The 14,576-nt window shown below is 43.6% G+C and overlaps 1 protein-coding gene across 4 annotated transcripts in view; it reads left to right on the forward strand.

Annotated features, from left to right (window-relative positions):
* KANSL1 (KAT8 regulatory NSL complex subunit 1) overlaps positions 1 to 14,576 on the forward strand; it is a 169,247-nt gene that overhangs the window by 133,967 nt on the left and 20,704 nt on the right. For all 4 annotated transcript variants that reach the window (XM_074940509.1, XM_074940507.1, XM_074940511.1 and 1 more), the window contains exons 4-6: positions 3,546 to 3,650; positions 9,599 to 9,714; positions 13,028 to 13,223. In XM_074940509.1, coding sequence (XP_074796610.1) covers positions 3,546 to 3,650; positions 9,599 to 9,714; positions 13,028 to 13,223 — 417 coding nt within the window. The remainder of the gene's footprint in view (positions 1 to 3,545; positions 3,651 to 9,598; positions 9,715 to 13,027; positions 13,224 to 14,576) is intronic.

The following is a 14,576-nucleotide window of genomic DNA, read 5'->3' on the forward strand; positions in this document are numbered from 1 at the left end:
ACGGGCTTGACTCAAGTGTAAAGAGGTTGAGTAAAACTGCCTCTTGGAAAGCAGGTAGGGGCTGGAGTAATTTTTACCTCTGCACTCTGTGTTCAAATGGTTTCTCAGTTCAGACACATGGGTTTATTATACTATGTCTGTTCTTAGTCTAGTTACTTGGTGGTCATGGTGGTAGTGTAACCCCCCACCCACACACACAGTTATGTGGCCCATTTGGAGTTGCTAATCTGGAAGAAACCTAGGGATTTTGTTATGAATGATGGTTGGAAGGGCATCATTCTGAAACAGTTATTGGGAGGAGCTTGTTGCTAGAAAAAGTGATTGCCGCAGTTTCCACATACACATCTCCTATTAAAGCTTGGGCTAGCTCAGTGGATCAGATTTATACTAGGGTGTGAAGATGGTGACTTCAGTCTCCGTGTGAGGAGCTCAGTCTAAGACTGTGGCTCTTCTGATACAACTCTGCATTCTAGTGCCCCTTTCCCACCCAGTGTCATCTTGTCCGAGGCTGGCTGATGCTCCAGGTGTAGGAGCACCATGCTTCTGGGAGGTGTCGTGTTCTCAGATTGGGTGTGCAGATGGGTGCCAGTTAACCCCGTAGTTAGTAATAAAACCTGCAGGGGGAAGAAGTAATCCAACTAACTAGTAAATGGGAGGGGGAACCATCAAATTTGTTGTTTGTAAAGTGCCTAGCATGTTTCTGGGTGCTATTAAAAAAAGTAATTCTAAGTCCCTGTTAGAGCTCACGTGGTTCCCTCTACTTTTCCTGCTTTAAAGAGGAGTTGAACTGTAATGTCAATTAGTGATCTAATCCTTACCTATTATTACAAAGAAGAGTAAATCATTGAGGTTTGAAAAAGTAAAATAAAATACCCAACCATCTAAAGGAAGGGTGCCCTTCTGATAGTGTGATAAATTACATAGGTTTGTGATGAAAGAAATCTAGCCAGTTCCCACAGCCCAATTCAGGCTATAGTGCCTGAGAGTGAATGTAAGGTCAGAGTTGGCAATAAATATCCTGTATGGAAGCATAAAAAAACAGGATATACTTTAAAAGTGTTAAATGAAGGTTTTTAAAACATCAAATTTTATTTTAAAATAGCAGGCTCTCTCTCCCCTACATTCCACATGGTGAGCTGCATTCTTAAAGCTCTTTTGTGTATAAGACAGAGACGCTCAGTCTGATGATAACAGTACAATGGCAGGTTCAACTGAGAGGCTATTCAGGTACTGAGAATGAAATGATTGATATTAAAAAAAAAAAAAAAAAAAAATTTCAAATCAGTTACTATTAATAAATATCCAGGGTGCTAAAGCACTGCAGTTTTCCTGGAATGCACAGAACAGTTTTGCTCATCCTCTTGTGGTGTTCTTCAGGATGAACTGAAGATTAGTAAAGCCCTTCATAACTCTGACTTTCCCCGACTCCTCACTTTTGCTTTCCCTGAGCAAAACAAAGGGCACACAAATCCATGAGTGCTAGGAGAAGAAAAAGACTTCCTTTGGATTTCCAACACACCATTCACCATTGCCAGTTTTCCCCTACCTGACCTACCTCCCTGCTGCTGGTTCCCAACCTTGGGTGGGTTTGAAACGGGTTACAGAAGGTGATGGGTCACTCTGGGTAGATCAACATTTAGGGAGGCTGGAAGAAGCACAGCAGTATTTAATCATTTCTAGAATTCCAGAAGCCAGCATCTCCCCATCCCTTCTCAGCTCAGCACCCTCCTGTGACTCCCAGAAAACCATAGACATTAATAAATTAACATCCACCCTGGACATTGGATAGTTTTTCTTAGAGGTAATAAGGAAGGAGGGAGATGGAAGAATGGAGCAGACAGAACTGCTAGTGAGAAACCATCTGCCCCTTTTATTTAAACATACTTATCTCGTTACGTGTTTTTTACGTACATTAATTACTGGATTATGGGTGGCCACCATGATTTTCTGGAAACTCAGTGGACTGCTGTTTTAGATCTTATTCCCTCAAGCCATGATATTAGCCTCCCAGAAAGGCTCAAATACGGGATCAGTGCCATCAATACAGCTAAGATGCAGTTGTTGCTAGGGCTTGTGGAGGGGTCTGAGAGGATCCAAGTGTTGGCACAGGATCCAGGAGTGCAGGGAGGGAGGAATGATGGCAGTGAAGTTTGGGCCTGAGTTTTGATGTGGAAAAGTGCAGCCAGTGTAAGTGTGTGGTTAAAAAAATAAATAAATAACATAGCAATAATAAGGGACCATACTCATGGCCACACAGTTATTCTTTGGACTTGGGGGCATTTTTGTTTTTCCCGAGCCTTAATGGCCTTGACTTGTCCCTGGAAAACGAGCTCAGATTGCTTGTGTGGCAACACGTAGTGCAGCCTCTGGGGCCTTCAAGTGGCTGATCTGTGTCCAATGTTTTCATTCCAAGTAGCTCTGCCTGCATCCTAAGGAAGGACCAGTCACCTCCATGACCAACGACCATTGTCCGAGTTTGCCTTTACCTCAGAGTATATTTATGCTTTTAAGGCTCTCCACATGCTCCCACCATCGTCACCAGCTTTATCATCCTTCTGTTCATTATTGCTGCCCCTTCACTACTGTTATCCTTTTGTTTCCAGTTTCTTTTTCTTGTTGTCACCTTTAAGTTATGTTTACCTGGGGTATGTGTGGCACATATAGGAGCCAATGTCCTTGTACCTCACCTCACCTCCCCTTCTTGTTTCCCAGTTAGATCTTACCAAAAGGTCATTCCCCCCCCCCCCCCCCGGTGAATGTTAAATAGGTCATCTTTGTCAACTCCTAGTGCACGTATAGCCATGATGAATGATTAGCATCTGCTAAGCATAGAGGTAGAATAGTTCTGGCCTTTGATTAAACCTCAAGTGTTATGGGGTAAAAGGGGAAAAAAACAGGAGAGAATAGATATCATTAGAACCCTGATAAAACAAGCCTCTCCACCCTGCCATGCCCTACTGGATTTGTAGTGCTGCTGATTATTTAAATATCCGTGTGTTTCTTTCCTGCATTGATCTCTGAGAATGCAGCATCCATGGTGAAAATCTGCTCTGAGCTCCTAGTTGGTTGTGGGGTTTTTAGCCAGGGTTTCTTGCCTTTGCATTGGCACAGTTGTGACTTTGCCCTCCCCTTTGTCTTGCTGTGATGGAGGTTCCACTTTGTTTTCTTTATTACAAGAAACAATTCCCTTTCCACTCCGTTGAAATGTTCTTTTTGTATTTACTCACATACAGCTAGCTGACTCCTCCTCTCTGATGCACTGCATATATGAGGGGGCAGCATTTCAGCAGCCTTGCCTGAGAGGGAGCTAACTGTATGCTATGGATGGGTCAAAGCCATGGGATCTGCACCAGTTTAGCTTAGATGACATGAAAATCTAGGCAGCAGGGATTCTGTTTGGCATCCTGTTTGACTGATGCTGTGGACACGCAAGCCTGGTGTGGTGGTTTAGGTTTTTGGAGTGTGAAGAAGGGGAAGAGACATGAGACCAAAGAAATCCATCCACCGTGCTATAGTAATAATTCTTATATTTTTCTTTCCTCTAGGGGCTGATAGTCCTTGGTGAAGCGTTGTCCCCAGATACTGCAGTAGATGATGCATCCCATCCCCCTAGTGCTGAAGTTAAGCTGGAGCCCGGGACTGACAGACTGGTACGTGCCAAAGATCGAGAGAGACACAGCTAGATACTACAGATACGTGTCTGCAAATACTGGTAGTGCATGTTGTTTTGGGGGGTGCCCTGGAAGACAGAGCCATAGACCACGGTGTCTGGAAGCTCTTTAAGGCATGGTGCACAGTTTGGTTAGCTCCCACTTCATAGGCCTCCTGAAATGAGGCCTCTTAGTGGGGCTTTACTGGAGAATTGATGCCTGTGAGGAGGGTTTTTTCAGGGGGTCTGGGTTTAACAGATATGGTGACTTGGACATGTTTTTTGAACAGGGTTCCCCTGAGAGACCCTTGTAATAAATGTTAACATTTATATAGTGGTTTACAAGTGAAAAGCACTCTAAAGACATGAAATTTATTCTCTCAGACCTTCTTCCGTCTAGCAAAAATGTCTTGATTGCACAACCAGATGGAGGGGCACAATACTAGTGAATGCTTCTGGACAAAGTGGCTATTAATCTGTGCTTCAGTTTCACTACCCACAAAATGGGAATAAATGTTACTATGAGATCTATGGATGGGAACTATATGAAGAGCTTAATATTTATTATTTAATACAGAAATGTAGGCCATAGAGACTGTGGGTTTCATCATGCAGTGTAGGTTGGTCTAGCTTGATCCTCTAGTCATTTATGGAAATACTTACACATTAAAGATGAGGTTTTGCAAACTGCTTTACAGTACTGTGAGCTACACTTGGACTGACCTCCTCTAGCTCCTCATACTGGTGGTTACCCTAGAGCACCTGCTGATAGGGGCTGGTAAGTTTAAAACTGGAGCAAAATTTAGGGGCACCCAAGGAATACATGAATTTTGCCACTTGTTCCAGTTGGTGAGAGTTTCTATCTATGTGGCTCCAAAATAGTTGTTGTTAATTTATTTTAACTTATAAATTCACAGAAGAGATTAATATTTCTGCCTTCATGAGGCAGTGGGTTTTAAGCAACCATAGTTTAGCGAGCTCCTTCTGGGGGGTGAATATTAAATAAAACCAATGTTTTCTTGTTGCCACAGTTTTGGAATATGGCTCCCAAAACAGACAACTTCCAATTATTTTGGAATATTTTTGAAAGCTTCTAGTGTTAATAAATAGGTGAAATAAGAAAAATCCAGCTTGAGAATTTATTAGTTTGATTAAAGCTGTTTCCTTTATATATTTCGGCATATTATGTTGACAGTTTGCGTTTTAATGGCTACAAAGATTTATCATTTTGATTCTGTCTCTGCTGTCATTTAAATAATTGTTTGACATGGGGGCATAATTTCCCACAAAGTGAAATTTTAAATTGCTAAAAATCTAAAAACTTAAAAATAAACATTGATGTCATCTGTTAAAAATATTGCTTAAAAAATCTAATTTTGCAAAACCTACGGATAATGGACAGCAATACTAAATTACCAATACCAATCCTTAATGGACAGGATACCAAATAACTGACAGTCTGATCTATAAAGCACACATGGTGCTACAGGTAACTTATACTAGATTTTCACCTCTTGAGACTGGAATTCAAATACATTTGTTTGGGGTCTCTTGTTAGTCCTTGAATGACAGTTCACCTCATCATAAAACTTAACTACATAATTTGCTACAGTTAACAGGAGTTGCTAAGGACCAGAATAGCAGGGTATTGAGGTACACTAGCAGAGCAGTGTAAGGATATGGGACTTGAATAACTGAAGGTGCTTTAGATCATACAGTGGCTGGCTCTGACCAGTGATTATTTACCGCCTTTCATGATTGCCAAGTAATAGATGGGGAACAACAGACATACAATAGAATAGAATTCTGTGATCCCTTCAGAGCAGGCAAGTCCATGCAGTGATGAGTTTCCTGTTACTTCAGAGAATCAGTCAATGCCAGATTGAAGACTAAGATAAATAGTAAAGTTTAACAGTGGTAGGAAGACTTCATTTTGTTCTAGGTTGTCTGTTTAAATCAGGAATTGTTGCTGAGAATACGCCAATGCCAGTTTGGCTTTCCAAAAGGAAAAAGAAAACTTAGGTGCCTGTGCTGACCCTATGAAGGAGCTCTACATAAACATCCACAAGCTGACAAGACCACCTCATTATCTTCCTTCAGATCCTTTCTTAAAACTCTCCTCTGCTGTGAGGCCTCTTTAGTCAGGTGGTGTGCTGGTACCACTGAAACAGACTGGTTGTAATCCTCTCACTTTTACCTTGTTTCTCAGTTTTGTGTCCACTTGTCTCTTCTTTTGCTTGGAGTGTAAGCTCTTCAGGATGGTGATCAGTTTTTGTTCGTCTGTACAGTGTTAGCACAATGGAACCCTGGTCCTTGGTTGGACCTCCTGCGTGCTGCAGCACTAAAAATAGCTGCTAAGAAATAATGAAGCATGTTCTGAGATTGCTGTTTGCATAAAACAGGCGTGTGGTCGCTGCTGGAGCCTACACCTCAAAGTCTGCTGTCCTGGAGGGCTCTTACCTGGCAGTAAAAATACTCACCCTTATCACTTCCATGTAGGGGCCCCATTTGAAGTTGTCTTATCACCCCCACTCTGCTCTTTTGTGCAACTCTCCACCAGCCTCCTACCTGTTGTTTAGTTCTGACTGCCTGGCTGTTGGAGATAATGCTGAGGGCGTCAGCCACAGGAAATGTGGCCTTTAGGCACCAAGCAGTTATGCTCCCCCTGCAGGATTATTCATGTGCTTAATTACACTTGTTCACAGAGAGGGTGGGGTGGTGAGTCAGGAAGAGGCTTGGCTTGCACAGAACTAGAGAACAAGTCTAGAGCACATTCCTGTGGCACTGGAACTCTTATCAGAAGAGCAGCTTTATCTGGTGCCCCTCCTCAGGGTCCTCTTTCATGGTACACTGTAGCTGTTCTGTTCAGGCCAGGTCCCAAAGATCTGCATTACGATCTCTGCACCATGAGGGCTGCATGGAATACCATCCTCTTTGGCTACATCCGTTTCCTTGCTTCAGAGCAAGCTGCATGAGGAAGAGATGGTGTATAAAAGTTGGCGGGAGGGTGGATCCATCACCAATCATTCCGAAGTGTCTGGGTCTCTTCTTTCATTCAAAGTCGTCCTCTCTGGCCAATGTGTGGGGCCCCAGGATGTTCCAGCTGGTGTTGACCAATGGAAAGAGTGTGGTGTGTGATCACGTGTCCTCTAGCACTGAGCAGGATGTGTGGAATGTTGCCTGATAATCCCTAGGAGGAATTCATTATACTGGCAGCAGAGGGGGAGGCTTACACGCAAGACCTAGAAATTCCTTCTGTTAGCTTCCACTTCAGGATTGGAAATGTGCTGTCTGAAAATATGAATGATGTGAAATCCTGAAGCAGTAACAGTTAAGCCCCTAATGGATCTGCAGGATAGTGTTAGGATCTAAAGACAATTGTAGGGAGGAAATGGTTCTGCCCCATGTCTCTCCTGCCCTTCTAGCTAGTTCAGACACTTGGGAGTATGTCTACACTGCATCTGGCAGTGAGCCTCCCAGCCTGGGTCCACAGACTTGTTTTGGCGGGGCTTGGGCACTAAAAGTAGCTGTGTAGACATCGCTTGGACATGGGCTCTCAGGCTGTGAAGCCTGAGGGAGTGAGGAATGGGCTTTGGTGCCTGAGCCGCAATATCTACACATCTGCATCCGATGAAGTGAGCTGTAGCCCACGAAAGCTTATGCTCAAATACATTGGTTAGTCTCTAAGGTGCCACAAATCCTCCTGTTCTTTGGGCAAATATCTACACAGCTACCTTTAGTGCATTAGTTGCAAGCCCCACTAACAGGAGTCTGTCTACCTGGGCTGGGAGGCTCACTCTCAGATGCAGTGTAGACATGCTCTTAATGTGATCCCTCCTTGCCAGCAAAGGAGATGGTACATTAAGACTTCGGTGATGCATTTGCTGCAGTGAAGGGCTTTGTCCCCAGCAGAGGGGAAGCATCAGAACCTTGGTCGGCTGAGAGGAGTGATCTAAACAAAGAGATTAGAGTAGGTCTGCAATCTACAAGGATATATAGGAATGAAATGTTTTGTAGCCTCTGCAGCACCATGTGAAGCCCCAGTGGCTTGCAAACTCCCAGTGCCGAATGCAAAGAGGTGGCCTTTGCAGGGGTTACAGTATGGCTGACTCTTGCAGTGGTGCCAGCACTGGCAAGTGTCCATGGTTCCGGACTTTCACACCCAAAGTGGGCCATTACTAGTGGTGGCAGAGCAGCAAGAGATTAAAAAACAGACTAGGAAAGGATACAGACCAGTTGCATGGTGTTAGAAGATGGCCAGCACCCCTAGATACCCACAGCTGCAGTGAATGTCCATCATCCATAACCCTAACAGAGCAGATTCCAACCCCCACCCCCACAAGTACACAAATATGTGATTAATGCAGCCTTAAGGACTGACTGCTAGAGAATTGTTCCTGCTTTTTAGGCACTTCTCCTCCTCCTCCTTCTCCTCCTCCTCCTGGGTTTCCCAGCTGCTCCAGGGTTTCCAGTACACTTTTTTTCTGAGCTGTAATCACGACAACTTGGTTAGCTCTGCTTCCTCCCAATCTAGGCCCCTTGGAACAACACTGCCTCTGTGCCTAGAGTGCAGAGCAGGCTGCTGTTGCTACCTCCACTCCACTCCCTTTATGTGCCATACATGGAGAGAACCCATACCATAGTCTGAATTACCTTTATCCTGGCGTAAGCAAATCAACAAAGAACAAAAATAGTCTCCATTCAAGGGCTCAGTGTGTGAGACTTTATGCCAGGCTAGCAGCGGGTCTGAGTGAAATGGCAGTCTGTTGCTGTGCTCTCAGAGAGAGCCAGAAATGTCAAGGTGCAGCACACCGAAAATAAAATACGTTGGTAACAACTCTTTTTCCTCCCCTTGCTTAGTATAAAGGAGCAATTCTGCCCCCTGGCTCATGGAACATTCCCTCCTGGACCCCCCACTAACTCTTCACCTTCTCACCTGCCCCCATATGTTCAGTTCATCCCTTCCCTTACTGGGAATGAATGGACAAGTTGCACAGAAGTTCAGAGAGAGACCTGCTGTGAGTTTCCAGGGGAATTTCAGTGGAGATTCTACCTCAGAGTTCATGGGCTTACAAAAAAAGACTTTAGGACATTCAAGATGAGGGGCCAGATGAGCATGGGGAAAATGGGTCATCTCCTCTCAAGAGAAATTCCTTCTGATACCTTCAGATGGATTCCTCAGCCCTATTACTAGGGATCTTCAGGGTATCATGGGCTGACTGCTTTTTATCCTGTTTGGACTGCACTTAGAAAAATGGTGTGTGCGAACACGTTTAAAATGCTAGTACACACACGGCATTTGTAGTAGCTGTAGTGGGACAACCTTCCAGCACGTGCAAAACCCAACTGCCTTATGTACACTAAGATTTTAAAGTGTTTAAAAACATGTTTAGGGCTAGATTTACAAAGGGGTTTAGGTGCTTCACAATGCAGATACATTTTGTATGTTTGGTACTTTTTCCTTAATGTAGAAGGGGCCTCACAGTGATTCTGGCAGCTCACATGATCTAAAGCCTCTGAACTTCAAAGGTTTGCAGATCACTGGAGTGTGAGGGTAGTTTGCACAAGTGGTTATTGCACTACAGTGAGGCATAATGTTAAAATCTTCCTAATAGGACCTTATTTCTTGCTTTGCTTCGCTCCTGGCCACTAACGCAGTCTTTGCATGCCTATAGCTGTCTGAGAAGACCAGAAATCCTTTCGGCTTTGCACACTGGGAACTGCAGATGAGCAACTCTGGCGGAGGAGGAAAACCTTACAAAATCCTCCTCCTCAGTCTCAATTCTGTATTGTGGAATGTGCTGGTTTGTGAAGCCTCCTGGAATTGAAGTTCTGTGTGGAAGCCCATTGTTGTGGTCTCTGCTGGTGGTGCAGAGGTAGGGATGAGGGAAATTTACATGGCTACGTGGGAAACCTTTATCCATTGTGTCCTTTCTTTTCCCTCTGTAGGGTGCTTCCATTTCCCAGCCAGTAGTGAATCTTGGTACATCTGCTGGAAATACTCCAGAATCCCTTCCCTCCAAACCCTGTGGAGCGCTGAGACCTGTCAATGGAGTTATTAACACGTAAGATGCTTGCATGGGCTGCCTGGGGAGAGTTTATGCCTCCGGTGAGGTTGGCGGTATCCTATTATGAACTAGGCCTGGCCCACTCTAAAGTTTGTAACTGAGTTAAACCTTTTTTAGGCATGGTTATAGCCTCTCATGGTTCTGATATTGCTTAAGCCCCACACCTAATCTAATTACAGATGCACTCAGAAACAATGCGTTAGACTAACTACCTAGATTAGAGGTGGGCAAACTACAGCCCATGGGCTGCATCCGGCCCGCAGGACCGTCCTGCCTGGCCCCTGAGCTCCTGGCCCAGGAGGCTCGCCCTCGGCCTCTCCCCCGCTATTCCCCCTCCTCCATAGTGATGCCACCGCACAGGAGCGGGGCTGCAAGCTCCTGCCACTCTGAGTGGCATGGTAAGGGGGCGGCAGCACACAGGCGGGGGGGTTGGATGGGGATCTTGGGGGGCAGTCAGGGGGCGGTTAGGGGCGGGGGGGGTCCCAGGAGGGGGCAGTCAGGGGACAAGGAGAAGGGGAGGTTGCATGGGTTGGAGGTTCTGAGGGGGACAGTCGGGGGGTGGGAAGTGGGAGGGGGCAGATGAGGGTGGAGGCCAGGCGGTTTGGGGAGGCACAGCCTTCCCTACCCGGCCCTCCATACAGTTTCGCACCCCGCTGTGGTCCTCGGGCCAAAAAGTTTGCCCATCCTTGACCTAGATGGAATTGGTCTGTAGTGTAGTTAGGCATAACACTATTCTCAGAAAAATAATCTTTCCCTCCCTTGAACTGTACAACAAGTATGATGTAAAACACAATCCTGGCAAAACTGTTTAACAGGTTTTTTGAATACCATTGCGACTTATGTGGTTTGAGCAATCGCATACCAAGGTCTTAATTAAACTTCAAATACATCCTACATTAGAGCTGCAGTACTCAGAAGTGCTTGCAGTTGTTCATAGGTGTTTCCAGCACCATTGCCTTTGTTCTTATATCGGTACGCTGTGGATAGACAGTGCTTAGTACAATTGATTATCCCTGTACAGTAACAAAATGCCTTGATATGCCTGCAATTAGCTCGGTCATCAAAGCTCTACATTTGAGAGCAGTGTATTTCACTTATAAAACTTAAGCATTATATTCTAATGAGGAGAAAACTGTTCTGGCCAGTGGGTGGGGTGTTGTGCTGGAATTAAGGTAAGTGCACACACTGTACTGCTGCTGCAGGGGTGCTGTGTGTGAGCATGGTATTCTGTATGCATCTAAAACAGGAAGGCTAATGTCAACATTGCACCATTTCAGTCACGCTGGTGAAGATTGCAGTGGTACAATTCTGTAGTGGAGACCAGATTTGGGGTTCATGTCTAGATTCTCAGCATCAGTTCCAATGAATTTGTTTCTCAACCTGGTGCCCAGTGGCATTTAAGCCCATTACAGATAATCTGCCAGTATTTCAAGAGATTCAGGACTAGAATTTCAGGGGATCCTGCATGCCAGGATTGAGGAACACATTGCTACAGCAGTAAGGTTGGATAGAAAAGGGCTTTTTGAGGTTGGGATTGAAATATCATGGTGGAATTGTGTGTAATTCTCACCATTGATTTTAGTTAGTACTCTTTGCTCTGCACTTTCCTAACACTTTTTTTTTTTTTTTTAAATTTGGAAGGTGATAGGAAGAAAAGAAAAGGGAAACAATGTCAAACAATTAAAATATAGGGCTGTCAATTAATCACAGTTTACTCACGCAATTAACTCAAAAAAATTAACTGATTAATCGCAGTTTTGAAATTTTATTAAATATTTTGGATGTTTTTCTACATTTTCATATATATTCTGTGTTGTAATTGAAATCAAAGTGTATATTATTTTTGATGACAAATATTTACACTGTAAAAATGATAAACAAAAGAAAGTGTTATTCAGTTCACCTTACAAATGTAGATTTTTGTTTTACATAACTGCACTCAAAAACTAAACAATATAAAACTTCAGAGCCTAGAAGTCCACTCAGTCCTACTTCTTGTTCAGCCCTCTTCTTATTTACAAAGTGAGAACAGGCATTTGCATGGCACTTTTGTAGCCAGCATTGCAAGGTATGGACGTGCCAGATATGCTAGACATTTGTATGCCTGTTCATGCTTCAGCCACCATTCCAGAAGACAGGTTTCCATGCAGATGACGTTCATTAAAAAAAGTATGCGTTAATTAAACGTGTGACTGAACTCCTTGGGGGAGAATTGTATGTCCCCTGCTATGTTTTACCTGCATTCTGCCATATATTTCATGTTATAGTAGTCTCAGATGATGACCCAGCACATGTTGTTCATTTTGAGAGCATTTTCACTGCAAATTTCACAAAATGCAAAGAAGGTACCAGTGTGAGATTTCTAAAGATAGCTACAGCACTCGACCCAAGCTTTAAGAATCTGAAGTGCCTTCCAAAATCTGAGAGGGAGGAGGTGTGGAGCATGCTTTCAGAAGTCTTAAAAGAGCAACACTCCAGTGCAGAAATTACAGAACCCAAACCACCCAAAAAGAAAATCAACCTTCTGCTGGTGGCATCTGATTCGGATAATGAAAATGAACATGCATCCGTTCGCACTGCTTTGGATTGTTACCGAGCAGAACCCGTCATCAGCACGGATGCATGTCCCCCGGAATGGTGGTTGAAGTATGAAGAGACACATGAATCTTTAGCACATCTGGCATGTAAATATCTTGTGGCACCCACTACAACAATGCCAGGCTAAAGCCTGTTCTCACTTTCAGGTGACATTGTAAACAAGAAGTGAGCAGCATTATCTCCTGTAAATTGTAACCAAACTTGTTTGTCTGAGCGATTGGCTGAACAAAAAGTAGGACTGAGTGGACTTGCAGGCTATAAAATTTTACATTGTTTTATTTTGTTTTTTTGTACATAATTCTACATTTGTATATTCAACTTCCACGATAAAGAGATTGCACTACAGTACTTGTATTAGGTGAATTGAAAGATACTATTTATTTTGTGTGTTTTTACGGTGCAAATACTTGTAATCAAAAATAAATATAAAGTGAGCACTGTTCACTTTGTATTCTGTGTTGTAATTGAAATCAATATATTTGAAAATGTAGAAAACATCTGAAAACATTTAAATAAATGGTATTCTATTATTTAACAGTGCGATTAATTTTTTTAATTGCTTGAGAGCACTCTTAAAATACTTCAGTTTTGCCATTTGAAGTGGAGGTCAGAATTGTGAGCCTAGTTAGGATCTTTGAGTGGCATCTATTCACTGCACAGTTCAAATGAATAAAAATGTGTAATATTCTAAATCTCTTCCGCTCTTGGACAGTCTTCAGTCTGGCTTGGCAGAACATGCTCAGGGAGATGGCACAGATGTTGAAGAGCTGTTGCATAAAAAGCAGCGACTGAACATGGTCTGTTCTCCTTCTGATGGAACCTGTGTAGCAGCTCGCACCCGCCCAGTACTAAGCTGCAAGAAGCGACGGCTCGTTCGACCTAGCAACATCATACCCCTCTCCAAAAAGGTCAGTGTGTACTGGTGTTGTCTTGCTCATCTTTATTTGATGTGTGTGTGACCCGAGAGAGAACTGAAGTCTTGACGCAGTAGTTAGTGGTGTACTTCCACCGCTGTGAAAGCAAAGGTAAAATAGTCCCTTATCCCCCGATGTATGAGTATTTGCTGCTTTTATGAGGGTTGAGCTAAGACGTTTCAAAAAACAAACAATTTTAACAGAAGACATTGAGGCTGTAGGCTGTTGTAGACGCTATAGGGAAACCACATAACCTTTCCGTTAATTTATTGTGATAATTGCAACTCTTGTGTCAGGGAAGAGGAGATAATAACTACTTGGGCAGGAATCTTATCATGAGCACCTTTTATTAAACGTTAGCTGAAACTTTAAAAAGCCAGAGGCAGATACCCAACATGGAAAATTTCAATCCAAACTATTAGAAGTTTGGTAAAGTTATAAGCAATTTAAAATGTAATGAGTCAGGCAGTCTTAACTATAAGCATCATTACCTGCTTTCTTAAGAGTTGTGCCATGTGTACAGCACTCTGCCTTCCATACATATAATATTTCACATGGGCTGCTGGGCTGACTGTTGACTACTGTTACCTTCAGCCCTGAAACATGTGAATGTCTTATATTCCTGTATTGTTTCCTTTTTCATACTCTCTTCCACATGGTCTTGCCTTCCCTTGCCCTGTTCCTCCTCCAGTGCTCCTCTTTCTACTGCTGACCACAGCAGTGAAAGGAGCTGTTGCTCCCTGGGGAGCTGATGTGGGGAAAGCAAGGCTTCACTCTTCAGTCTCTCTTGTAGCTGACCCAAACTCTGGAGAGAGCTATGTCTAGCCCTCCCCTGGAGGGAAGATGGCTAGGATGTAGGACTGGAGAAGAATGGGAAGTGAAGTCCATTTCTGTATGGAGAGGATATCATAGCTAACTTTTTTTTTAAATGGTGTAATCTTCTGGGTAAGCAAAATGGAAAGGCATCTTGTAAAGCAATATCACCATCTACGTGTTCCTGTGGTCATAGCAAACCATTTCGACTGGAGTATAAAGGGTTGTATTAACAGTGGAGGTATGGGAATCTCTCTCTGGGGGTTCAATCTTGCCAGAAGTTTAGTTGGACTCTGTGCTGCTCTCCTGATTAAAGACAGGACAAACCATTCTCACTGCTGCTAAGTAAAAAAGGTTTCAAGCCAAACTGCATTATCATACGGTTACAAGTCTAGTGAGCTACGGGGGAGCGGAAGTCTCAGGGTGCTAGAATTTTAGAGAACTAGCTCAGTTAGGTGCTACTTCCATGAGCAAAAAGGGCATGTTTCAGTTGTTAGTGCAATCAAATTAGCTTAACACAAGTGTAAATGGAGA

Source organism: Natator depressus, chromosome 27 (assembly GCF_965152275.1).
Source record: "Natator depressus isolate rNatDep1 chromosome 27, rNatDep2.hap1, whole genome shotgun sequence".
NCBI classification, from domain to species: Eukaryota; Metazoa; Chordata; order Testudines; family Cheloniidae; genus Natator; species Natator depressus.